Source organism: Grampus griseus (assembly GCF_964374135.1).
Source record: "Grampus griseus genome assembly, chromosome: 14".
In the NCBI taxonomy this organism is placed as follows: domain Eukaryota; kingdom Metazoa; phylum Chordata; class Mammalia; order Artiodactyla; family Delphinidae; genus Grampus; species Grampus griseus.
The window spans coordinates 3120825-3137781 of NC_139008.1; the positions used below are offsets into that span (position 1 = coordinate 3120825).

Sequence of the window (16957 nt, forward strand, 5' to 3'; positions counted from 1 at the left end):
GCTGGGAATTTCTGGGTCCGATTCGTGTGGTGTCCCCAGCGCCCAGCCCAGGCCTGCTGCGTGGAGCTGCCCCGTGAACATTCACCAGCGTGAGCAGCGTGGGCAATGGGGGGCCGGGCTTCCATCTGCACAAGGCCTCATCTGTCACCGGCAGGACTTGCTCCAGGCCTCCGGGGGATTCTCTCAGGGTCCAGATCCCGGGGCAGGGGGAGCTCCTTGTATGTTGATGTGCTGAGCCCAGGCCGCAGTGTTGGCCTTCCCGGGCCTCTGGGCCACAGAGTCCCCTGGAAGCAGCTGGCAGGCCATCTCTCAGACACATGCCCCGCGCAGGTCCTAGGGCGTGGCCGGGCTGCCCTGCCAGGGGTCACACTGCCCGTGACCTCCTCTCCTGATCTGGGGTACGTTCTGAGCCGCTCACTCACTCTCCTGGCGACTCGCAGAGTCCCTAGTGGTTTGGGGCGCTTCCTGAGGCTGACCAGGCTTCCCGAGGGAACAGCGGCTGGGCCCTGGGTCCCGGGAGCTCTGGGGCCTTCTTGAGATGCAGGGAGTGGAAGGCTGGCAGTGTAAGTTAGGGAGCCTGTGGGGCACAGACCCACCGGCTCCGGGCTCCCCAAACCTCTGTGGGTTCAGCCTTCCTGGGAACAGGGGCTCCTGAGCGTCAGGCCCCCTGGGAGATGACCATGACTGCATTGCAGGGCCTGCGTCCTCGGGGCCCGTCCAGCAGCCCGGGAGGAGCTGTCTGTGGACTGTGGGCTCTGAGCGGGAAGGGTATGGGCGGACCTGTGGGGCCGAGGGTAGGAGGTGGAGGCCCTCGGGCGCTGCGGGCCTGGCGGGTCACAGGGCCAAAGGGCCCCCAGGGACGGGGGAGGACGGAAGGGGGGCAAGTGGGGGCCGATTCAGTGGGCATTTCTGAGCACGGAGGGGAACCCAGCTAGGGGGGCGTCAGTGCCCACTGGGGTAGGGGCAGCTCTGGGTGCCAGCACCCACCCGGCCCTCCCACGGGGCCCAGGCAGACGGGAGCCGCGGGCGGGGTCGGCGTCCTCCCCGGCCACACAGCCTGCCTCTGCGTCTGCCAGGAGCTTCTTCCAGCTCAGGGTGGCGCGTGAGCTCCCCCATCTCCAGACCAAGGGGGACAGGGAGATGGCCGGGCGCCCGTGGGATTTCAGATGAGGACCCGTGCGCGGGGATGTCCTCAGAGGCTCTGGGCCCCCCAGGAGGGGAGGGGAGGGGAGAGCCCACCCCCCCCACCCCCGCGGAGGAGCAGAACTGGAGCCCGTGGAATCCTCCAGCAGGTGCTAGAAGAGGGCGCTGTCTGCACCGCATTTTCTGTTTCCATCCATTATTCGTGTTTATGCCTTTGTCATTGCACCTCTCAGGCTCCTTTGTGTTTAAACACCGCCGTTTTCTCCGCTCTTCTCGGGAGGCTCTGAGTTTCTGATTTTGACCCTGGGAAGTTCGGAGATGACCGATAAATCTCCTTTTCATCCACGGCACTGAGACTTCACTAAGTTGGAGATTCCATCTAATAAGGTCCCTATTCCACGCGGAGGCGTAGACGCGTATGTAGACGACGTAAAGGGGCTTTGGTGACGTCCTCTCTGTCCTGTCCTCCAGCTCCCGGGACGCCCAGCTTCCTGGCATTCTCGGAAGTAACCTCCACCACGCTGAACGTTTCGTGGGGGGAGCCCACGGCAGCCAATGGCGTCCTGCAGGGCTACCGAGTGGTGTACGAGCCCTTAGCACCCGTCCAAGGTAAGCCTCTTGGCTGCGTGACACCCACCGTCCACACGGCATGGCGCCGGGAGGGGCGGGTGAACCGACTGAGCGCGTCCGGGGCTCCACACGGCCCCTCCGCAGGGCCCCTGACCCGGCCTCTTTATCACCCAAGACCCGCCTCTCCTGCTGCGCCTGAGATCTCAGCGCTCGTCCCACCCTGGGTGCCGCAGGCTGGAGCCACGTGGGCAGCTGGGCCCGGACGCTTCCCTCGGGTGCTTCTCTGGGGCTGCCCTCATTCTTCTGTTTACTCAGCGAGGTTTTTGTTTGTTTTTGGTGTCGGGGGTGGGGGTTTTGGGCCCGCACCTTGCGGGATGTTTCCCCACCGGGGATTGAACCGGGCCACTGCAGTGAAGGTGCCATGCCCTAACCACTAGACTGCCGGGGAACTCCACTCAGCACGTCTTTCTTAAGCACCTGCTGTGTGCCAGGTGCCGTTCAGGGAAGCTGGGATCTGAGCTGACCTGTTCATCGAGATCCTTGCTTTCCTGAGTGCAGTGAGCTGCGCTCCAAGGAGGAGAGAGCAACACACGAACACACACACACACACACACACACACACACACACAAGTCTGATAGCGATCAGCGCCACGAGGAGGAGAGTGGGACTGCGTGAGAGCCTCGGGCGTGGAGCGGGGACAGGCGCTGAGGGACAGGAAGGGCCCAGGCGCCCAGCGTCCGAGACAAGACTGGCCCACAGAGGCTCGGTCACGCGGGGCCTGCAGGGAGGGGGCAATGCCAGTCGTCCGGGCGGCCGCAGAGCCAGTGACACGGGGCCGAGGTGGAGCCAGAGGCGCCGGGTCTGAGTTACAGGAGACCGGGATCCGCGGTTGAATCAACCCCGGCGCCACCAGGGGGGCTGGCAGGGGGCTCCGGGCGGGGATGATGGACGGGAGAGGAGAGGACAGGTGCAGGGGTGGACAGGGCGGGGGGGAAGGAGCTGGGCCGTGACGGCATGGCTCTGTCCCTGCGCCCCTGCTGTAGTTAGTGCCGCCAGCTCTGTGTTGATTTGATCTCTTATCCACTCATCTCTGCCCGCTGCCCCACTCCCGGAGCGCACACTGAGGGCCGAGCGGGCATTCCTCTCTGTCCCCACTGTGTGCCCGGCACTGTGGTGCAGAGAAGGGAGGTGAGGCCCTGGTCATAGACACAGACAGACTGTAGAAATTATGGATTATTTAATGTCTGGGAGGAAAAGATATCACCAACACATCAAATGATATTGGCTCTCCATTTAAAGCCATGATAAAAGTTTCCTTTTAAAACAAGCACATTCAAGTAAAACAGGGAGTTGATTCGAAGAAGAAAAGTTAAGCCCAGATTTTATTTCATCGAATCCACACCGCCACGGCCTGGGAGGTTCATTGTTATTTTATGAAGTGCTGAGAACGAAGAAATGCTTCCACTAAACCACGGCCCAGTCCTCCTGAAGCATCAGTTCCGAGCTGCATCCCAAATCAGAGATGTAAAAATGTGAGCGGGAGAAAGCGCGTCTCAGAAAATCGATGAGCTTAGGTAAATAGCAGTAGAGGTGGCAGAGGGTCCTTCCTGTCTCTCACGTGAACTTAGGTAAATAACAGCAGAGGCGACGTGTGGAAACGGTTTGTAGAACAGCCGAGAGGCTGGGGACCAGCACTGATTCAGCGCGCTCTGCTGTGTCTTTCCAGGACCCAGCGCCTGTCTGCGGACAGGTGGCCTGGGCGTGGCTTGGGTCAAGGTCCGGAAGGAGACGGGCCACGTTCCCGCCCGTTAGGTAGGGAGGGAGGGCCGAGAATTGCTGGAGACTTCCATTTTGCTCACCGGCGTTCCCTGCACACGCACGTGCGCACAGATTCCACGAGCCCAGGTCCCAAACACCTTTTCAAGGATATTAACCCACTGGTGCCGTCCAGATGAGAAAGGGTTGCCGAGAACGGTGCCTGACTGGCCTCCGCCTCCGTCCTCACCCCAGGCCGTGAGTGAGGTTTCCCGCGCTTCCTCCGGCAAGTGACTGAGTGCTGAGCAGAGCGTCTTTGGGGCGGGGTTTGCACAGTCTTTCCAGAAACTCCACTGCCCACAGCTGTCTCCTTGGCCTCCCGGCGAGGCCACCGCCCGGCCGGATTCCGCAGCGGGGCCTGGCTGTGCCCCCCGTTACCCTCCTCTGCACGGTCAGGCGCTAGAATTGCTGCAGAGCTTCCCCACGCCTAACCCCCGCCCCCGCCTCATCGCCGGGGGGCAGCAGCAGCTCCAGTTCCCAGTGTCCCCGGGGCTGCTTGTTTGTTTCACGTTGTTTGGACACTCAGGTTCGCCACGAGCAGCTCACAGGGTTCTCCCGGTGCCCCCGTCAACGCGACCCCACCGAGCACGCCGACCGGTAGGCGCTGCCCCTCCGGCACTGGCTACACAGCAGGCCGCACCCACCGCTCTCCTGCGTTCTCTCCTCATGCTCAGCACAGCCCTGCGGGGCGCGCCGCATCTGTCCTCACGCCACAGACAAAGCGGGCGGGCTGGGCTTCCCTGGTGGCGCAGTGGTTGGGGGTCCGCCTGCCGATGCAGGGGACACGGGTTCATGCCCCGGTCCGGGAAGATCCCACATGCCGCGGAGCGGCTGGGCCCGTGAGCCATGGCCGCTGAGCCTGCGCATCCAGAGCCTGTGCTCCGCAATGGGAGAGGCCACAGGAGTGAGAGGCCCGCATACCGCAAAAAAAAAAAAAAAAGCAGTCGGGCTTCGGGCCTTTAAGACGTTGTCCCCAGCCTACGGTTGGGGAACAGGGAAGAGGAGGGATTCGAACCCAGGCGGGCAGGTTCAAGAGCCGAGGTCTTATCTGTCGCGTGATGGGGAACGAACGTCCGGAGCTTGTGTCTCTGAACGTAAACGTGATGCTGAGCGGCAGAGACGGAGCCCGAGGGGCAGTCAGGAAATCATCTTGCTTTCCGGCCGCAGGTGGGGCTTGCCGTTCCCTGGAGTGACAACAGGTGGAGTCACTTCGGTCACAGCCATCTTCGCCTCTTTTCACAAGTAGCGAGACGCCCGCCGTCCGCAGCAGCGTCCCTTGTCTGTGGGGAGGCCCGCTGCTCTCAGCCTGGGTCTCCAGCCAGTGTGCCAGCCCTGCCATTGGAGCAGGGACGGGGGCTCAGCCCTGCGCTCACTCAGCCGCCGCCCCGGCTCCTGCGCCCTCAGCAGCAAACTGTCCAGACGCCAGGCTCTGGCTGTGCACATCCCAGACCCACTGACGCCTGCTTGCCTGTCGAGTGGCCGGTCCAGGGCTGGGGCTACCCCATGTGACGGTGACGGTGACGGGAAGCGTCCAGTCCCGCCTGAGGTGTCGCAGGGCTGCCTCTAGCACCAGGCCGTCACTAAGCCGGGCCGCCAACCGCAGGCCACCCTGCCCCCCGACAGCTCGGGCCCTGCTCCCGCTGGAGTGAGGCTGGCCACAGGCCTCGAGCCTCCCCCGGCCTCCGTGGCAACCAGCAAACACCCCTTCCCCAGGAGCAGAGCTCACCGACCCACTGCCCTGGTGCCGCCCTGGTGACCCTGTGACCTTCCCGAAGTGCCCCGCTCACCGCCAACCCGGCATCACGTCCCAGGATCCCACCGCGAGCCCGCCTGGACCACGGCCTCAGCCAGAACCCCTGACTTAGCCAGATGTACACTAGTCCTGGGCCCTTCCGGCGGCCACGGCTGGCAGCCAGAGAGGAGCACGGCCCGGCCGAAGTGGGGCCGTAAGGAGGCCGTCACCGGGGCGTGGGCAGCGGCTGCTGGTGGCGGTCCTCCTGCTGGTGGGTGTCGTGGGTCGAGCACAGGAAGGCCCCAGATCGAGCCCCATTGCGTTCCTCCGGACTCAGCTGCATGACTCGCAGTGGCCACTGGAGCAGTAACCGCCGTGGGGCGGGCGGAGGCGTGGAGAGCATTTGCATGCGGGAGGCACCCTGTCCTCTCGTGGACACGCCTGAGCCGGCCCTCGGGGAGATGCTGGGGACGTGACCTATCCGTCCTCTTGCCTTGGCGGACAGCCGGCCACCTGCCGGGCACGTGAGGACCAGCTGCACGCAGGAGCCCGGCCACGATCGGCCACGCCAGCTGCCTCCCAAGGCCTGACCAGCAGGATGGCGAGCTGAGCTCCACGGTGGCCGCCATAAGCCCTGGGTGGCGAGCTGAGCTCCGCGGTGGCCGCCATAAGCCCTGGGTGCTGGGGCAGCGTGGCCACCGCGGAGCGGGAGAGCTGCAGCCGGGGACGCAGGTGGATCGCAGCGCCCGGAGCTTGACGTGCTTTCGAACAGTCACTGCAGGGTCTGGGATCCGGCCCTCCTGACACTGCTGTGAGGTGGGCACTGCCCACTCAGGACCGACGGGAAACGGAGGCCTGCAGAGGTCCAGTGTGTCGCCCGGCGTCTCACGGGGAAGAAGTAACAGGCCTGGGACAGGCTCCAGATCCAGGGGCGTCCGCACTCCCCGTCCCTCTGGCCGACCCTGCGAGTTTCAGAGGGAACCCGCCCTCGGCCGATCGTGGAGCAGCGGCGCTCGCCCTGGGCGCCTCTGCCGGGGCTCTTTGGGGCGTTCTCACCTAAGACCGCGCCGTTGCCTAGCTGAGCAGGCCCGACACCGTGGACAGAGTCGTGGGCGAGAACAGAGAGGCTGAACGCCAGGCCGTGGCTGTGAAAGCACCGCACAGCTTCCCGGACCCGCTGAGGGCAGGCTGCCCGGCACCTCGGGCCTCGGTCCAGCCCTGGCTGCCCTGCGTCCCCACACCTGGGCCCATCCCTCCCCAGCGGCCCCCAGTGCCCCGATGCTATGTCTCCTCCCCTCAGGGCGGCTGGCTGACCTGATGGGTGCGCAGGCCTCTTGGAGGGCGTCTCCTGGAGAAGCCTGGCCCTCACCCCCTTCGCGGTTGGATCTGGGATTTAGGCAGGGAACCATGAAAGTAGAAAGCGGGACTCCGGACCATTTCGGTACTCTCATATGCCTCAGAGGACCCGTGCAGCTCCCAGAGATATGGCTGCAAACGTAGGGAGAAGCTCGAGCATCTTTATATGAACTCTCTGTGGTAACGCCGCTTCCCTTGTGAAGATCACCGAGGATATGATATTTATGTTGATATGCACATGCACAAGTTTGTGGTAAAGAGAGTAAAAAGCAGTTGTAAAACAGTGACCTCTGCCTGGGGTGACCCTTCTTCATGCCCCCTCCCCCAGGCCCGGGCAGCGTCTGGAGGGACACCTGCAGACCCTGGTCGGGCAGCCTGCAGCCCAGGCCCCGGGAACAGGGGCGTCGATGTGGTACTGCAGTGCTGTGGACCCCGGGTCCCTCCACCAGGAAAGTAGGCCTGGCTGCGTGGAGAGCCCCCAGGCCCTCGGAACACTGAGCCGTGTTCTTGGGACTCTGATTCCATAGAAGAGCTATTTTTATGTTTTCTTACGTGTTTGAAATGGAAGTATTTCAGGCGACTGCACCCTGAGGTTTGGAGTGCAGGGCATGGTTTTAAAGTTGACTGAATAAATAAGACGCTGATGTGGTTGGGATGGGGGAGGGGGAGGGAAGCAGACCAGCTCCACCTCTTGGCGGGACAGAGGTCACAAGATCTGTGCACAGGGTTGGTTTTGCTCTGAGGAGAAGGAGGGCATTTTTTAACAAAAGAAGGGGCTGCTCTCCAGGAAAACTATGTCTGGCAGGATCCCGCGTGTGTTCACTGGTGACAGTCAACCGTGGGTGTGGACTCATCCCTGAAACCCCGTTCTGGAGCGATGCAGCTGAGGGGCGGCCTCTCTGTGCAGAAGCGGCCCTGCTTCTCTACCGAAAAGCTCCAATCACACAAGAGCAGCCCAGATTGCTCCAAAACAGCTTGGAAGAGAATCATGTCGCTGAGCAAATGTTTCATAAAAGGCGCAGTGTGAAGACAGTAAGCCAACTAGAAGGGCTTCTGGAGGCCTGGAGGGTCAGAGGGGTTTGCTGTGATGACTCTGAAAGCTGGACCCACTTTGTAGCGAGGACGCACGTTGTTGGGCTCTTCTGAGATCGAGGCCACCCTAAGATTCAAGGTGCAGATAACACCGGCCGGTCGCAGCAAGGGCAGGTGGCCCCTTGTTCTTGGGAAGCACGGCTGTTCTCTGTGTACGGGACACGGTGGCGCAGACGCCGGACCCAGGACAGCAGGCCCCCAGCGCGGCTCTTCTGCACGACCTCTGCTGACTCACAAGTCCTGGAATTGCCCCAGCCTGACACCCTCCTCCAAGAGGTGCCCGACAGACATCGGTGTGTTGAAGGCTCTGAGAAGTCCCGCAGTCTAGAACTTAGGTAGCTTTTTTTGTTTGAATGCTTCATTTTCAGACTTGTTTTACCAAAGAACCCTATTTTCCCTTCTGGAAAATGCTGCGTTTGTGTACTTTTCAGTTTGTATCCCCCTGCCAAAGTGTCCAACCTCTATTTTCTAATTAAACCTAGTACAGCCAGCATCACATCTGCTCAATGTCTGTGTTTGAGGGAAGCGTCTCTGTGCTGGCACAGGTCTGTGGGGCTGCGTCACTACCACTCTCTGTGGTGACAGGTTCGTCATGTTTCAGGGTCTGTGGATGAAGCTGTCATGCGTTGCCAAAGCCTTTAGGCCGCAGAGTGGACCCCGTGGGGGGGCCGCCTGCAGCCCACGCAGAGCCTTCCTCCATCTTCCTCCTCCACGTTCTGTCCCCCGACTAAGTTGGGAAGCCCGAGGTCGCCTTCGACGTGACACAGGGCTTTGTGCAGCTCCCAGCCAAGTGGGGAGGGACCCTCCAGACGTCGGGGGCCTGCCCCCACCTTGGTGCCTGTCGCCGGGGTTCTCTCCCCCGCCCCAACGTGGCCAGTGAGCCGGGGCCTCCTCCCACGTGCTGTGGGTGGTTCTTCCCCGTGTCAGCACCCACTTACCACGCTTAGACTCTAAGGGCACTTACGTGTGCTGGAAATCGGCCATTGCCACCACTTACAGTCCCGGTGGTAAGAAACGCTTCCTCAGCAAACCTCGCGGCCTCCTGGTCATTAGAGCTGAAGAGGCGGTGCTCAGGGCCCCTCTCGCCCTTCCCTGCGGCTCTAGGGGTGAGCAAGGTGGTGACGGTGGACGTGAAGGGGAACTGGCAGCGCTGGCTGAAGGTGCGCGACCTCACCAAGGGGGTGACCTACTTCTTCCGAGTGCAAGCGCGGACCATCGCCTACGGGCCCGAGCTGCGGGCCAGCGTCACGGCCGGGCCGGCCGAGGGTGAGTATCGGGCCTCCTTCGTCCGGTCAGGGCTTGGTCTGCACTCCCGACGAGCCGTGCTGGACGCTCAGAGCTGGCGTCAGCTCAGGACTCCTTTGGCCCCGCCTTCCAAGGCGTGTGTTACCTGAACGTCTGCACGCGGATGCATTCAGTGTGGGTGAGCAAGTTCTTAGGTGTTGAGCGTGTCCAGTTCGTATTTGTCTTCTGGAAAAAAAGCGAAAAGAAGTGCATTCGATTTTTGAAATAAGATACGTAAGAAAAATTTGAAGTTTTCCTGGCATGAAGAGGAACTGCGTGGTTCCCGCTGCACAAATGCCCTTGGCCTCTGTTTAAGTGCTTTTGGAGGAGGGGGCAGTGGATCGAGAGGACACCTCCACGGCTCAGCTCTCTTGATGCTCTGATGGACCCTGTGAGGCCAGTGTCAGCCCCACCCCGACTTTCAAGATGAGGGACCGGGACTGACCCAGGGTGAGCCCTGCCTGGAGACCTAGCAGCAGAGCCGGCCCCTCTGCAGGCCCAGGAGTCCCGGGCCAAAGCCCACCCGCTCTTTTCTCCTCTGTCCACAGGTTCCCCGGGCTCCCCTCGAGACGTCTCGGTCACCAGATCCGCCTCTGAGCTCACCCTGCAGTGGACGGAGGGCCGCGCGGGCAGGACGCCCACCACGGGCTACGTCATCGAGGCCAGGCCCTCAGGTAGGGCGGGCGAAACCTCGAAACGGTGTCTCTGCATCTGTAAAAGAGGGGACGTGTCAGAGCTTGGGGCCTCCCCGGCCCAGCATCTCCCTGATGACGTGGAGACGGAGGGCATTGACTTGAAATGAGAGGTGCCCTCTCACTCCCCCACCCCCCGTTGTTTTTTTTAAATATTTATTTTTTATTTATTTATTTATTTTGGCTGCGCCGGGTCTCCAATGCGGCACACGGGATCTTTGTTGCGGCCTGCGGACTCTTAGTTGCGGCCTGCGGGATCTAGTTCCCTGACCAGGGATGGAACCCCATTGGGAGTGCGGAGCCCTACCCACTGGACCACCGGGGAAGCCCCCACCCCCCCATTCTCATAACCACGGCTGCGCTAGCGACCTCACGGGCATCAGACCCATGGTGTTCCGGCCACGTTACCTGGGCTTGGGGGAGGATGACTGTCACTCAGATACACGTGCGAGAGAACTTAGGGTCACTTAAGGATGTTCTCAGCTCAGCGGTAAGACCCACGAGTGTTTTCAGAGGCTCCGCTCGAGATCTCGGTGGAGAGTGTCCTGCTCATTTCGGATCGTCATGAACCTTCCTGTTAGTAGTGAAACCCACACGTCATCCGCGGGGAGCGAGGTTGAGATCCGCCCCAACCCCATCCACCCTAAGAGGGTTTCCGCCTTCTCTCTGTTCAAGTAATACCTAAGGGCAGGCACCACTGGAAAGTGAGGGATGGTTTGAGTCGGATGTTACGGCTGGAGCTGGGGGGGCATCACCCTCGCAGGAGCCCCGGGCACGTTCACCGCGACCTTCAGACGGCCGTACGGCTCAGCAGGAACATCCGAGCGTGAAAATACACGGCGTGCCAGGGACGCACTTGGAAAGTGATCGCCAGGCCCCGCCTCCAGGTGGACTACAGCGCTGTGAGCACTTCAGTGTGATGTTTAAAGAAGCTCTTAGACCAAGAGGGAAGAGCCCCAAAGTCGCAGACGTCACGGGCGTCCCTCCTCCCCACCAAACGGCTTTTGAAAGATTACTTAGAAGTGCCTTCTAGAAACTTCTAAGGAGAAACCTAGTACATAAAACCAAAACAGTTTCTACACAAAGGCGATGTGAATACTTCTTTGGCTCAAGAATGCCCATGTTCAGCCCCCGGGCCTGGGGGATCCCGACAGTTTCTGATAAGCAGGGCATCTGGCCTTTTCTGGAAATGGAGGGTCCCAAATCCGTGACGGGGCTGGACTCGCCAGAGGCCTCTGTGGTCACTTGTTCCCCCCGTACCTCTGAAAGCAGTGGACCCAGAAGAGCCAGCCAGCTCTCTGCTGGCGACATCTGACCCGGGGCACTTTCGGAGATCAACAAGTGCCGCGGGCTTCCCTGGTGGCGCAGTGGTTGAGAGTCCGCCTGCCGATGCAGGGGACACGGGTTCGTGCCCCGGTCCGGGAAGATCCCACATGCCGTGGAGCGGCTGGGCCCGTGAGCCACGGCCGCTGAGCCTGCGCGTCCAGAGCCTGTGCTCCGCAACGGGAGAGGCCACAACAGTGAGAGGCCCGCGTACCGCAAAAAAAACAAACAAAAAAACCCAAATGCCGTGGCTGAAAGGCCCTGTGAGGTCTGTGCCCAGACTGAGGCAGTGGAGGCTGCACTGGCCTCAGGAGGCAAAGCTGCTTGCTCCCCAAATCCAAGGAGAGCGTTTGTTGCAAAGGTTGCCTTGCTCGGGTCCACCAAGGGGCTCCGTCAGCTTCGACGGGAAAAAACACGTGTTTATCTTCACTAGCCCTCTAACTGATTAGCTTTCCTTCACTTATAAACACGTGTTAGTTTGCTCGGCTACTGTAACCGAGTACCAAACACTGGGTGGCTTAGAAAATAGAAACGTGTTCTCTCTCAGGTCTGGAGGCCTGAGGCCTCTCTCTCAGGTCTGGAGGCCAGGTCGAGGTGTCGGCACGGTTGGTTCCCTCTGGGGGCCATCGGGGAGGATCTGGTCCAGGCCTCTCCCCTGGCTTCTGGCGTGTCACTGACAACCTTTGCGGGTCCTTGGCCTGTAGCAGAACGTCAGCCAGACCCCTACCTTCCTCTTCACGTGCCTCCTCCCTGCGTTCCTGTGTCCAAACTTCCCCGTTTTAGAAGAACCCCAGTCATACTGGATTAGGGCCCACCGTCATGACCTCATCTTAACTAATTATGTCTGCAGAGACCCTGTTTCCAAATAAGGTCGCATTCTGATATACCAAGGATTAGGCCTTGAAGGTATGAACGATGAGGGGACCCAGTTCAACCCATAACCGTAGGTGAGAACCCACGTAAGTAGCTGCAGTACCTGTGACACCACCAGCAGTAGAAATCACAGCTCCGTTCACGTCACGTGCCAGGTGTGCAGCGATTTCCCGAGATCGTTCCTGCTCACCACGGCGTTGACATTCCGGTCGTCTGCAGACCCTGCTAGACCTCCTCATCGAAAGCATTCGTGAAGAAGCGAAGGCTTCTGGGTTCCCTGGGATGAGGGTGTCACCTCCGTGCACGTCTCTCCACCACATCTTCCAAAGACCACGTGGCTTAACCAGGGTGCCAAGAAAACCCACGCGACCCAGACCTTCCGCGCTAACCGGGAGACGGACGTGACTGTGAACTTGCGGTTGCTGCCAGGCGTTTAGGAGCGCCACCAGTGTAACTGGTTTCCTTTTCAGTTTTATTTTATGCATGAAAACCATTCTGAGATGGGGTCCTTCAGAGTCAGCAGGTTGGCAGAGGGTCCACGGCACCAAGAAAAGGTTAGGAAGCCTTGCTCTAGAGGACACGCGGAGTCGTTTCCTTCTACCTGAAAGCTTGTCTCCCCGACAAGAGTTAAGGATCCCAGTGGACACGTGGCTGCAAAAGGGCCACACGAGGCACCCTTGAGGCGATGGAAACGCTGTGGATCAGTGTTACCCACCAGGGTTCTCGGCCTCCTTCCTCAATAGAAATGGATCAGAGGCCAGACAGGAAATTCAGGCAAGGCTTTACTGAGGCCCCTGCTGCAGCAGGGGGCGCTCGAGAGCAAGCAACAGCCTCCCTTGCTTCACGCCCTGACAGGGGCGGGGCAGGGGGTGGAGCGAGTGTGTTCCTCACGTGGGGTGAGGGTAGGGGTGTATCCAGGAGTCGGGCCAGAGGGGAGACTTAGGTGTTTTGCCCACCTCTTGGGTGGTGTAGTGTGCAGGGGGCGCGCTCAGTACCTTGCTTTTGCTCCCAACCCCCTGCTTTTGCTCCAGTCTCTTCAAAAGTGGCAGTTGGGTTTTTGGGTCTCTGTATCTTTGGGGTCCAGAATTTGTCCCAACTGGGCATGCACGTAGTTATTTTTAGTCTCATACAGTTTCTTTGGTTTTTGTTTCTCGAGGAGAGACGTGTCCAGGTGCAAGCATTGCAGCAAAGGGTCCCATCAGGACTGCGTCAGCATCAGTTTCCCGGTTGCGCTGTACTGTAGTTTCCCTTGCGGGGGGACGGGGGGTTGGAACACTGGATAAAGGACACAGTGGGGTGCCTGTGCTATTTCCCACAGCTGCGTGGGAATCCACAATTATCTCAAAAGAAAAAGCTGAGCTTAAATTTTTTTTTTTTAATCTCCACGGATGGTCTCCTCACCCTGGTCAGTCAGGTGCACCGTCTCTCTGAAACGAGCACCTTCATGTCAGCGATCGGCCTGCGGGGAACGGAGGCCCCCACCAGCCAGACGCAGGCACGTGGGAATCCTAGCCCTAGTGAGCACTCGGGCCGCCCCGGGGTTGGAGGGTGCGTTCTCAGGCTCCCTGGGGAGCTGGTTCATTTCCCCTCATGCTGCCCCTGCTCATCCATCTGCTGCGATGAAGGAAACAGGGTGCTTGGTGGTTACAAGTGCAGCTTCTGGGAATCTGGACGGTGGTGCAGCACTAATGGGGTGGCGCCCCACACCCGAGGGCCTCGCCCAGACACGAGCCTTCTGCCGGCAGCTGGCAGTCTGACTCCCCGGGTCACTACCAGAAGGTGGAAGCTGACCCACGGGGACCAAGACATGCCAGGAAGCTGACCCGGAGGACGCTGTCGTTTCCCGCGAGCCCCGAGGGCTCTGCTTCACCTTCTCAACATTGGAGAGCAGGTCGCCAGCGATTTCGACTGGGCCAGAGCAGGCCGCCGGCCTCGCCGTCCAGCCGCTGAAAGTTGAGAGACGCCCTCCCCCCTTAACGGAGGCCTGCAGCTGCCTGGAGTCGGATGAAATGCATTTACGGATTGTCAATATTTAAACGCCGTGCCAGTACCTGGGGCTTTGGATCTCAGCTGTCATCTATTACAGGCCTCATTACACGGAACAGTAATGCTGCATCGTCTCACTCTCTCCCCGAGGCTCTTTGGCGAGACACCCTCTCCGGGCAGGGCAGTGGTGTCTGAAGGGAGCTTGGTAGTGGTGTTGGGCCCTGGGAGGGGTAGTTTTTAATAGGGGGCCACCCGGGTTCCCGTCACCGCGGGCGTCTGGAAAGACTGAGCCCCTTTGTCGGGTGGCCCTGGGGGCCCCGGGCTGCCTGCCGTCTCCCCACCAGGCCTCATCTGCATCTTGCCCTTGGAAGGCATGGAGCTCGTCCACTTGGCTGGCGCGGGGACGGTGGCCAGCAGGCTCCAGCGGCCCGGGCAGGTGGCCCTGCAGCCTTGTGCCTCTTCACTTGAACCCCTGCAAATTCTGCTGATGTCCTAACGTGAAAACACCGAATTGAACGGCAGCTGGTGAAATTCACATCGGACTAGGACACACACCCCCGTCACTCCTGGAGAAGGGCAGTCAGCGAGTGTGGACGCGGCCCCGGACGCCACAGGACAGCCTTGCCGAAGGTTCATTTCTCCGGTTGGGCGAAGGTTTCCTCCCAGTCGGAGTTGCTAAGCTCCCAGGAAGGCAGTGGAAACTATGCAGCGGGCATATGCAGATGATCTATTTACACAAATTGTCCCGAGGCATTTTACTGTATAGATCGGGAAACCTAATTTACATATTTACACAATAGACCAGAATGGCACTAAAGGAACTATAAATATATTTTCCTCTCCACAGCAGCCGTGAAATACATATTTAGGATGGACCCAACGCCGGGCAGACGTTGTGTTGCTTTTTTCACGCGTAATGTGTTTAGCCCAGAGAGGAGAGGGGGTTACATGGAGCAGGGCCCCTGTCCCCGTGGGCCCCTCCCTGCCCACTTGCGGTCCTCCTGGGGGCCCCCCAGGCCCCTCCCCACTCACTCTGTCCCCTTCTGATCTTTGCCTGTGGGACTTTTCAACTGAACAAAGAAAAACAATCAGTGCTTTTCAGAAGGTTTAAAATCCACGGAAGTTGCGAAGTCAGCGCCTCAGCCCAAGGGCTGCAGCTGCAGTTCTGACTCTGTCACTGGCCTGTGTTCACTTCTCTCCTGCATGACCCCGAATTGACAGCCTGTCGGGCTCTGCAGCCGTTTCTCTCTGGGCTGGGTCCTGGTCCCAGGCCATCCTCTGCGTTCATCTCATTGGTGTCCTGCCTTCAACAAGGATCGGATAACATACAATTATTTTATCATCAGATGTATTTAGCCTCGGGTGTAAGCCCCACCTGTTTCAGCTCAATTTCCGACCCAGCCCAGTTACACCAAGAGAAATGGCAGCGTTTAAGCCATAAGCAGCTCCCAGGCTCAGAGCTGCAAGCCGACGTCATGGCGCTGGTTATGAGCTTAGTGGAACCAGAACCCTTGGGCCGTGAATGACAGTTTCACTCAGCGTGGAGACCCTGCTGGGTCGTCCACGAGGTCAAACGTCTTTCTTGGCGCCTGCCTTGAAACCTGCCATAGACACACGCTTCTGGGCGTCGGCAGGGTAAGTGGAGCGTGGACCCTGGGATTCGAGAGGGCGGTGTCCCTGCTCCCCGGTTACGAGGGCACGGCCGGGAGCAGATGTGCCTGGGCGGCAAGGTGCCGGCCCCGCAGGAGAGAAGCTGCCTTGCGCCAAGCGCCGGAAACAAGTACGGTCGGGGCAGTGACCCGCGTGGACTGGAAGCGCTTGCTTTCCTCGAGGATGTTCAGTATTAGCCGTTCTCCTTCTTTAGTAAGCAAATACTGCCACAGGGCAGCCGGGACCCAGAGCTTATATCTTCAAAGGAAAAGCAGCCGGTGGGACGCACGTGCGTGTGTGGACCCTCACGCAGCTTTCCTTCCGAGCCCGGCAGGGATGGAGGTGTGTGACCGGAGTGCGGCCTATCGAGCAGCATTCTGCCACGTGTATTTCTCCACGGTTCCCCCACCTTCATACCTCGAGGTGGCGTTTCCCCAGCAGTGTCACAGTAAGGAGAGGCCGAGAAGGTGCTGGGAGTCCAAGAAGGGGAACCGAGCCCAGCAAGATGCCACGGACACCCCGCCACAGACATCAGGAGGCCCTGGCCTGAAGGTCGACGTGACTCCCAGGAAGGTCGAAGTCCGGGCACCGCCCGCAGGGCTGGTCCTCAGGCCTCTGGCATCGGCCATCCAGGGATGTGGCTTTGGGAAACACGAGCGACTGCTCTCCTCGGGCCAATCACGAGTTCCCCACACGAGGGTGATGTAGGGGTAGGAGCGCCCCCAGTGGGCAGGGAAAGCAGGCTGGGGTCTGCTGAGAACCCGGCGGGGTGACCTCGCCTGGAGTCTGACAGCCGGCTGAATGCATCCCCAGAAAAGCACGAGGGCCCGCACCCCCCTCAGGTATTGATTGAGAATGTAAGTCCAGGCCCGGGGATCATCCTGGTGCGTGGAAAATCAGTTGCGCAAATCTCATTATGCTTAATAGTTCTGTAATGTTATTTCTCCCCCTAATTTGTAGACATGCTTTTCTCCGTCATTGATTTATTGAGATATTTAACAACATAATACAAGCGAGGGAACAATGCACAGTGGAGAGACTGAGCGGAGGCGTCGGCAGCCGCCGGGGTTTTCTGCCTGCCGTGATCGCGGTGTGAATGTTAGTGTGGATAGATAGCCCAGGGGACCACAAGTGCAGCCTAAAACGCTGAGGACGCTCATTCTGGAAAGGCAGAATTAAGCAGAATAAAAGTGCGAGCTTCCTTCCGCAGGAAGTTCTCTTGGCGTGACTCCGCCCCTCGCAGCGTTTTTCAGTGTAAAGTAAATCGTGTGTTGCGATTCTGTATCAATATTTTTAAATGTTTTTATGAAAAATGCACATAATTCCTGGAGCTATGACAGAGCGCTTAAAATAAAATGTGACAGTAGAGGCAGGGGAAGTAATTCTTTTTCCGCAGAAGCAGGAAAGCATTACAGAAACAGTCGTGCAAAAGCCATCCAG

General features: G+C 59.8%; 1 protein-coding gene across 1 annotated transcript in view; it reads left to right on the forward strand.

Annotated features, from left to right (window-relative positions):
• SDK1 (sidekick cell adhesion molecule 1) overlaps positions 1–16957 on the forward strand; it is a gene marked incomplete at both ends in the record, with an annotated part of 814918 nt that overhangs the window by 774567 nt on the left and 23394 nt on the right. Inside the window, 3 exons of the mRNA XM_082671251.1 lie at positions 1615–1752; positions 8814–8975; positions 9542–9667. Of these exons, the coding sequence (XP_082527377.1) occupies positions 1615–1752; positions 8814–8975; positions 9542–9667 (426 nt within the window). The remainder of the gene's footprint in view (positions 1–1614; positions 1753–8813; positions 8976–9541; positions 9668–16957) is intronic.